The sequence below is a fragment of the Delphinapterus leucas genome, chromosome 16 (genome assembly GCF_059928025.1).
Source record: "Delphinapterus leucas isolate spDelLeu-1000000601 "Yukka" chromosome 16, BTC_Dleu_Yukka2, whole genome shotgun sequence".
Lineage (NCBI taxonomy): Eukaryota > Metazoa > Chordata > Mammalia > Artiodactyla > Monodontidae > Delphinapterus > Delphinapterus leucas.
Genome location: NC_143144.1, coordinates 39,677,169 through 39,686,682, shown reverse-complemented (window position 1 = coordinate 39,686,682; position 9,514 = coordinate 39,677,169). Strand labels below are relative to the sequence as shown.

The following is a 9,514-nucleotide window of genomic DNA, read 5'->3' as shown; positions in this document are numbered from 1 at the left end:
GGCAAGGAAATGAGAAAGGATCCTAATTAGGGGGCGATAACCCCACGGAGAAATTCAGATTTTTGCAGCAGGCCGTGTCCTTCCCACAAGCCCTGTGTGTTTGTCAGATGTTTATAGAGCCTTCATTAACAGAGAGCTCCCTTAGATAAGAGGCCTGAGCACAGCATCAAGGGCCAGATAAGAACAAGCGGAGGGCACTTCGGGGACGGCAGGCGGGTGAGAGCCTGTGAACTGGCCCGGTTGCGCGGTGCAGAGCGGTGGGCAGGACAATGCGGGCCGGCTCCTTCCCGGCTCCTCCCCGCACCCGCTAACACACCGCGGCTGCCGCAGTCTCCGGAGCAGGGCTAGAGCATCCCAAGATGTGCCGCGGGGCGCTCTGGGTGGCCCTGCCTGTGCTCTCCCTGCTGGCCTGCTCCGCGCAGGGGAAGCCACTGGAGATTCGGGGGCGGGGGTCGGCTGGGGCAGATGCCCACCGCCTGCTAGGCGGGCCCGGAGGTGAGCGGGAGCGGGGCACCTTCGACCTGAGGATGTTCCTGGAGAACATGAAGGTGGATTTCCTGCGCAGCCTCAACCTGAGCGGGGTCCCTTCCCAGGATAAAACCCGAGCCGAGCCGCCGCAGTACATGATCGACCTGTACAACAGATACACCACCGACAAGACATCCACCCCCGCATCCAATATCGTGCGCAGCTTCAGCATGGAAGGTAGAGTCGGCTCCACCGGGGCGCCCCGGGTCGGGGTGGGGGACTCAGTGGTCCAAGGCTGCGCTGCCCAGTATGGCGGCCACTGGACACGTGGGACTTTACGTTTCAATTTAAATTAATTTAAATGAAATAAAATTAATAATTTAGTTTCACTAGCTTGGATGCAAGTGCTCAGCAATCATGCATGACTATGGCTACCCTATAGGACAGTGGAGATTATAGAACAGTTCCATCATTGCAGAAAGTTCTACTGGACAGCTCTGCTCTAGAAGATTCTCCCTCCCTGAGCCCAGAGCCACATTTAACACAGTAGGTGCTGAAGGAATGCCAGTTCCCTTCCTTCCATCCCTTCCCTACCTCCCCCTTCCCATACTGTCCCCTTCCTACTTAGACACAGACAACTTATTTAGCCTCCAACTAACTGGTATATTTTTAAACACCGAAGGAATGTCTATTTCTCTCTCATCAGAAGGTGTTTAAAATTCAGATAAATTCCTCCGAGAGAGAAGCGTTAACAACAAGAAGAAGTTGCCCGAGGACAACTTAATTATTTTCTAAATATAAATTAATTTCACTGATCCAGGAGGACTAGAAGATAACGAATGTCAGCTTAGGGCTTATGTCCACTAATTCACACAATGTAGGTGACATGATCTTGTGAGCAGGGAAGCCAAGGCTTGCAGACTCTGAGGGAACTTGCCCAGTTCACATATTAGTTAAGCAGCTGGATTCTGACCCAGGCCCACCTGTCTGCACAGCTCACTTTCCCTACGGCTGCAGCCTCTCTTTAACCAGCCAGGCACTCAGAGCTTCATCCCTCCTGGGCTTGAGACCTGCAGACTCTTAACAGGTATACGCCCTAGCTAAAGGATGCTGTGGTCATGCTGCATGCCTGGCAAGGCTGTATTTTCTGATGGCCCAAAAGAAGAAGAAAATTCTGGATTTTATGTGAACTTGCCTGGTTTCTAAAACACTGGCTTAATTTTTAAAAAATGAAGTCTGCGGGGCTTAATTTTTTGTTTTTTAATGTGGTCTGCAGGTCATACAGATACTGCCAGTGTCTCACTATGCCCATGGGGCGTGTCTGTAACCTCTGCTTTAGGGAAAGGCCAGGCTTCTTTGGCTGGACCTAATCACCAAATCCTGTAGTCTGGAAGTCCAGCATTCACAGCCATCTCAGTGACCCCTCCCCACTCCCCCCATCATTGTCCATGTCCTGGAAACAAGTGCTCTGATCTGATCCCAGCCCTGCCTGTGGCCAGTACTTCTGTGAAGGCCAATTATGCTTCCCTTCACAGATGGCCTGAGTACGGCTCAGAGGGGGAGGGTACTTGTTCTCTAAGTGTCTGATGCAGTCCCAGGGGCATATTCTAGGTGTGCCACAGTAAGAGCACAGCAGGTGGTTAATGCACTGCTCATGGACCCCACTCATGACTCACATATGCCACGGTGGCTCACCACATGCTGCAGGAGCTAGACTGACACATCCATGCTGGGTGAGGGGACACAGAGAGCTGTGTGAAAGGTCACGTGCTTGGGGGTGGGGGAGCTGTGCCCAAGTAGGGAAGACGGTCTTAGGAGGACACAGAAATACTGATTGAGCATCTGCTGTGAACCAGGGACAGTGTTGGGTAAATTCCATGTGCCTTCTTGTTGAAGGCTCACACCAACACTGGGAGGTTGGTAGGATGAGTCCCATTCTACAGATGAGGAAACTGAGGCCCAGAGAGACTCAGGACTTCTCCAAGGTCACAAGCCTGGAAGGGAGAGAGTCAGGATTGGCACTTCAGTCTGTCAGATACTGCCGGGTTTCACGACAGCACACAGTATCCCCTCATGTTGGCACATAGTAGGTGCTCAAAAAACACAACTTCTCTTCCCTCTTTGCAACCAGGCCATGGTATAATAGAGATGTGCTAATGGCCGGGTGTCAGCAAGGGGAGTAGGAAAGTGAAACAGTTGTGCGGCTAAAAGGCAAGGCCTATGTATGCCTAACATGACCAAGCCGTTCAGGTTAATATATTTTTCCCTCAAACATTAAAAAAAAATCATCCACTTTCATTTTGCTCAGAAGTTACAATTCTGAATGGTTTTTTACACCATTTAGATGCTGAGATTTTTAACATTGCCATAATGTTGGAATTTTACCATCCCTTCCCATGATCTCTCCTTTAAAATCATACACTCAGGATCTGCACTCTGAGGCTGACAGTGTGCTTTTCTGTTTTGTTTATTTGATTCTATTTTTTTTTTATAAAGTGAGGATCGTTATATATGCACTTTGGATGCATACATAGGATGTATGCACTTTGGCAGTTAAACACCCTAAGTCCCAGTCTCCACGTCTGTAAAAGTGGAATAATAATTAGATCTTCTGGGGGTCAGTGTGAAGAGAAAAGTGAAATATATTATGCAAAGCTCCTGGTGCAAAGCTGGGCACATAGTAAATGCTCAATAAACAGCTGGAGCTGTCAATTTCAATGCGATGCGATGCATCTCCTCCCTCTGTTTTTCTTTGGAAGATGCCAAATGTACGTTTTAAAATATCCTTCTAGGGCTTCCCTGGTGGCACAGTGGTTAAGAGTCCGCCTGCCGATGCAGGGGACATGTGTTCGTGCCCCGGTCCGGGAAGATCCCACATGCCGTGGAGCGGCTGCGCCCGTGAGCCATGGCCGCTGGGCCTGTGCGTCCAGAGCCTGTGCTCTACAATGGGAGAAGCCACAACAGTGAGAGGCCCGTGTACCGCAAAAAATAAAAATAAAACAAGCTTTTAAATAAAATAAAATACCCTTCTACATTAAGGGCTTAAGTGAAAACAAACAGAGACTTGATAGAGATAGACAATGTCATGCCAGATGCCCTTTCATCTAAACCATGAGTCTCAGCTTTGGTGTCATGAAAACAGACTCTCCCAGCAGATGACTGTCATCGTGTATTTGCATTTCAGATGCCATCTCTATAGCCGCCACAGAAGACTTCCCTTTCCAGAAACACATCTTGCTCTTCAACATCTCCATTCCCAGGCATGAGCAGATCACCAGGGCCGAGCTCCGACTCTACCTCTCCTGTCAAAGTCACGTGGACTCCTCTCACGAGCTGAAAGGAAACACGGTCATTTATGATGTTCTGGATGGAGCCAATGCCTGGGATGCTTCTGGGGGAACCAAGACCTTCCTGGTGTCCCAGGATATCCGGGACGAGGGCTGGGAGAACTTTGAGGTGTCCAGTGCTGTGAAGAGGTGGGTCCGAGCAGACCCCACTAAGAGCAAAAACAAACTGGAAGTGACAGTGGAGAGTCACAGGAAGGGCTGTGACAAGCTGGATATCAGTGTCCCCCCCAGCTCCAAAAACCTGCCGTTCTTTGTCGTCTTCTCCAATGACCGCAGCAATGGCACCAAGGAGACCAGGCTGGAGCTCAGGGAGATGATCGGCCACGAGCAGGAGAGTGTGCTCAAGAAGCTGTTCAAGAACGGCCTGATGGAGGCAGGTGAGAACAAGGACGACGAGGAGGAGGATGTGCAAAGCCACACGGCCGTGAGCTCGTCTTCGGCCAGGCGGAAGAGGAGTGCCGGGGCCAACAACCACTGTCAGAAGACCTCCCTGCGGGTGAACTTCGAGGACATTGGCTGGGACAGCTGGATCATCGCGCCCAAGGAGTACGATGCCTTTGAATGTAAAGGCGGCTGCTTCTTCCCCCTCGCTGACGATGTGACCCCGACGAAACACGCCATCGTGCAGACCCTGGTGCATCTCAAGTTCCCCATGAAGGTGGGCAAGGCCTGCTGTGTGCCCACCAAACTGAGCCCCATCTCCATCCTCTACAAGGATGACATGGGGGTCCCCACCCTCAAGTACCACTATGAAGGGATGAGCGTGGCCGAGTGTGGCTGCAGGTAGTGCTGGCCCGTGGGTGGGGGAGGCAGGGTGGAGGGGGCTCCTAGTGAGAGGTCCTGTGTCCTGCTGGGCATGACAGAGACTAAGTCCACCTGGGTGGCAGCCTGGAGAAGGAAGGGGAGCCACCAGGTCCTTGTGGTAAAGACCTGCTCTCCCTCTCATGGCCCACCCCAAGCACACGCCACTGGGTTGAACTGCAGGGGAGGGGATGCCGATGGGCAATGGGGGTTTGGGGAGAAGAGGAAAGCCTGGAAGTGTGGCTAGGGTGGAAGGGGAGATGAAGAAAAGGGGACAAGAGAAAAATTATCCAGAGTCAGCAGAAAATTGAGCGAAAACGAGGCCAAGGAGTATAGACGGGAGATGCACAGAGATTAATGGAAATTAAAGGACGTGAGAGGCATGGGGTTTATTCCAATAACCTCAGGGAGTGAAGGGGAAAGGAATGGGCTGGGTGCGCCACACCCACTCCACGTTATTCCCACAACCTGTGAGATGGGCGTCGTGACTCCCAATTCACACACTCGGAAGCCAAAACTCGGGCAGTTCAAGTAGCAACAGTCAATGGCATGATTCCAACCCACGGGTCTCCATAGGTCTGTTGATCACCGAAGCCCGGGACCTCCCCAAGTATCCCACTGAGGTTTAGCAGGTCGCCTGGTAGCTGAAGAAAATTAGACTTTGGGGGCTGGGGAGTGCGGGGCAAACGGGACTGAGGCCGGCCAGTACCCAGCAGGATGACTGGGCTGCTTGTCACATCCAGGGCATGTTCTGACTGCTCCGCGCCTGTGCTGATTCAGTGTCCAAGTGCTTTTTAAGATGACCCCTAAGTCACTGAAAACTGTCCCCTAAAGCAACTGCGGGATGGAGAGAGGCAGGACGGAAGCCCTCAGGTCGCAGTGAACGCTGGGGCTGGAGGTACTTTGACCTGCTGGTTCATACAGGGTCACTCGCCGCCATGGACTCAAACCGCAAGATGGTTTGGAAGGGGGTGCACAGTTAACCCTGAGGGATGGGGCAGCCCATGGCCTGTGTCTCTGCAGTTACTTAGCACCACCAGTTCACCAGCATCACACACCATGGGCTCCCCTCCCACAAGGACTCGGTGGATGACAAGACCTGGATTTGAATTTGTTGGAATAAATGCGCTCTTGCTCCAGTATTTGCAACATCCCTATTCTTACTCCACGTACTCAGGTGAAGACATCCAGTCCTCCTGGGTGAGGGCTCCTGCCCACTGGCGAACTCAGGTCCTTATTGGCCGCATTGGCTATGGCTGTACTCGCTGGCTTTCCTGAGCAATGTGTGTCCAGCCCTGGTCCTGGGCTTGGGCCTTGGGACCAGGCTCCTTCCCCACTGACCGCAAAAGAGGACCTCTGACTCTTGAGGTCACACATGGAATGGGGTGGACGAGGAAGTTCTGACCGCTGACCAGAGCAGAGCCTATAGGAGGCCTGGAGAGACCTGGGCCATTCCCACTGGTTGAAGTTCCCAGAATATGTTTTTTTAATGGTTTGTGTTAAATGTTTACATGGAACCAAAGAACAGCTTTAACACAAAAATGCAATAAAAACATTACTGTTTAATTACTGGAGTTACAGAAAATACTAATTCCTGGTACGACAATGTCGCTTAATTGTAAGGATGGATGACAGACATCTTTTAGTCCCGGTGGTGTATTTCTGTGCCTGCATCAAAGTTTCACTTGGAAATAAACTCAGAAGTCTAATCTGTGGCCTTTCTGGAGTGTGAGACCTGGGCCGGATGGTCCCCTAGCCCCACACCCTGCCCACCGCCCCCCTTCAGGCCCTCCTTTCCCTGGGGGGAAGTGGAAAGGAGAGTCACGGAGAGGGGTGGACACATGTGGGCGGTGTCTCTGCAGGTTGGGGGGAATGGACGCGTCTGTGCAAGAGCCCGTGTGTGGGTATGCAGGCCTGGGTGTGAGCAGGTGTGAAGTGGATACTTGCAAGTGGACAATGACAGTCAGCCCCATGCCTTCCTTGACCTCCCCACACGTCAGGGGCCGGAGGCTGGGCTCTGTCAGAGAGACACATCCGGCCGTAAATCTTGTCTGCCCGGTGTCCTGGGGCCTGCACAACTCTTCCAGCCTCTGCTCCCTCTACATCCCTGGTCAGACGCCCAGCTCCAGCCAGATATACTCAAGGCCACCCCGCTGTTCTCAGCCCTCAGGTGACTGCTGTGGCCGCCCCGCCCCCAGCTCTGCAGCCCAAGTCCACCTTCCATGAAGGCCCAGCTCTAGTGCTGCCCACACACACCCCTTGGCCCCACTCTTGATGCTCCAACTCTGATCTTCTTGGCTCTAAGGGACGTTACAGTGCTTTTGTCTCCTGGTTGCCATTGGCCTGGTGTGGGGTCCTACTGACCTCTTATCTTGAGCCTCCTGGGGCACCGAGTCCTCTGGGGACAAGGCCCAAGGGCCTGTGGCCTCAGTCACTCCCTGGAGGGCTGATGTGGGCTGTGGCTCAGGACAAAGTGATTTGGATGGATGTGCTGGGACAGAACTTGCAAGGAGATCCTGAGAAATGCCCTCTGCCTTCCATTTCACTGTGTTCTTTCCACCAGACCCTCCAAAGCTTGTCCAGCCCCAGCCAGAGAATGAAATCCAACAGTGCCATCCTCTGGACACTCTGTTACACGGCCAATCAGCCCTAATGACTAATGGCTAATGACTGCCACAGTCAATGCTGCATTTGTAGTGTGTCCTGAAGCGTTCTCATTTTTACCCTCTCAGGGTGATGATCACGGATATGAAGTGGCAGTCCCACAGGGCCGCTTGGTTTCATGTTCTGCTCTTGCCATCTCGAAATTCATAACAAATTTTAAACAAGGGATCCATATTTTCGTTCTGTGCCTGGCCCCGCAAACGATGCAGCTGGTTCTAGATGCTTGTGTGGGGGTAGCATCTTGGTTTCCCGAGTCCCAGGGACACTCTGGAGGCTGCTTCAGGCCCAGACACTGACAAGATCCTGTAGAACAGGGTGTTGGAGCTTGGCTGCTGAGAGCTTCCCCGGGGTCTGAGTGAAAGGACCAGCCCGGCCCCTCCTCCCTGGCCCATGCCGAGGGGGCCCAGGGGCTTCTCTGGTCTGTGACCAAAGGCAGCAACACTGTTTGGCTCTCAAAGGCTGGTCCATTCCATCTATATGTCAGCTCCCATGGGAGCAGCCTGATGCAAAGGGGGTCCCACTTTTCCCAGATGCGCCTTAAAGAGGAGGCCAGAGACTGTACACTAGACAGGCAGCACTGGTGGCACACAGATGGCTTCCGTGAGACCAGACTGAATAAACCTTTTGGAACTTCTTTCCTTTTCAAATCAGATCATCTAACTCAGGTCGAAATCTCACACCGTTTTCTCAGCTTCCCTGACACCTCTCACTAGGACGAGCACCCCTCCCCGAGGGAACCCGTCATCAGGAGACGACTCCGGTCCTCAGAAAGACGTCTCTGGGCCTACAGCAGACGGCTGCTCCTCTGCGGCTCCCTCCCGTGAGCTTCTGTTCTGGATGAGGGTTCCCTTCCTCCCAGAGAGCCTGACACCCGAGCCGCCTTGACGGGGGCTAAGGAGCTGGACAGTGAATATGTGAGCTTCGTGGCCCTCTCAGGACCCCAGTATCACACTTGCATTCGGGAGGCCATTTGGGGCCGCACCTCCAGTGCCTTCCAGGTCATCCACATCAGTGCCCGACTGTCCTTCCTTCGCCTGGACCATGTTCCTACTGGGCAGTGCTTGGCCGACTTCTTCCTCTGGCTCAGTGACCATCGCCCTGATTTGCCTGGGATGGTCCTGGTTAACATGTGTTGTCCATGTATAATTGAAATTAGGGCCTCTGTTTGGATGACAGGTTATATGGTGTCCATAGTCAGGGACAGCTCAGGGGCCAATAGCAGAGGACAGTTGGGAACAGCAGGGTGGCTGGAAGAGCACCGGGTGTGGGGTTGCCTGGCCTGGGCTCAGGTCCTGACCAGGTCACTCACTGGTTCATGGTCACATCAATGGTCACTGAGTCTTGAGATCCTTGCTTATCACCCCCAAAATGACATGCAAATGCTTCCCGGGTACTTTGGAAAAGTTCATGTAGGTTCTTGTTTCTCTTTCTGAGTAATATTTGGAAAAACGTTAGAGCTACACTATTACCTTTTATTACACTCTTTCACTCTGAATCTTCATTTCTTTCCTCATTATCTTTTTTTATTTCCCTCCTCTTCATTTTTTCCCATTCTCTTCCAGTATCTTCGGCCTTCCTACCTCTACCTGGGTTGGAAGCAAGAGTCACCTCTGCCTACATGTGCCCTCTCCATGCACGTGCACCAGAGGTCCTCCATGTGCTGGGCACCCAAACCTGAAATGTAGCCAGACATCTGGGAACTGCAAAGACAACTCTCTACTTCCTTGATTTGCCTGGACCCAGGGGTCTCATGGAGAAAATCCTGATGCCTCTTAGTTATTGGAGTTCATACATATACAGACGTGTCTGATAAACCTGGAGAAAGAAATGCAAGAAGAACAGCTAAGTCATGGGGGAAAAGTGAGGTCAGCATCTGGAGCGCAGGCCCTGCTCACCAGCAATGTACCGATGACCCCAGACACAGGGTGAGGCCACCCCAGGCAACACAACTGGACAGAGAGGACTACAGGTACACCAGGCCAAAGAGCACCATTGAGAGGGAAAGCTGGAAGAACTATGGTATGAGGGGTGCTAGCTCCCTGGTCTTCCAGAAAAGAGCTGGCACAAGAAAAGGGAGACTTTTCTTAGTGCCTGGAGAGAGAGAAAGAGAAAGAGGGGAGAGAGAGAGAGAAAGAGAGAGAGAGAGGAATGAACAGGAGAGAGCAGGAGACGGCCCTCCTGGAGGGTAGATGCTCAAGGGGACATCAAAGGTTGATGACAGCTGAGCCCAGTGG

At 52.5% G+C, this 9,514-nt stretch overlaps 1 protein-coding gene across 1 annotated transcript; it reads left to right on the top strand.

Moving 5' to 3' along the window:
• Positions 1-359: 359 nt before the first annotated feature.
• Positions 360-4,749, top strand: GDF2 (growth differentiation factor 2). Its single transcript, XM_022564517.3, has 2 exons — positions 360-705; positions 3,653-4,749. The coding sequence occupies exons 1-2, from the start codon at positions 360-362 to the stop codon at positions 4,600-4,602; spliced, it is 1,296 nt and encodes a 431-aa protein (XP_022420225.1). The 3' UTR covers positions 4,603-4,749.
• The last annotated feature ends 4,765 nt before the right edge of the window (positions 4,750-9,514 follow it).

What these genes read in the sequence shown, in the direction of transcription:
- GDF2 (XM_022564517.3), top strand. Translation starts at nt 360, where the DNA reads ATGTGCCGCGGGGCGCTCTGGGTGGCCCTGCCTGTGCTCTCCCTGCTG. An exon ending in GCGCAGCTTCAGCATGGAAG is followed by an intron (nt 706 to 3,652) that starts GTAGAGTCGGCT and finishes TTTGCATTTCAG; the next exon opens with ATGCCATCTCTATAGCCGCC.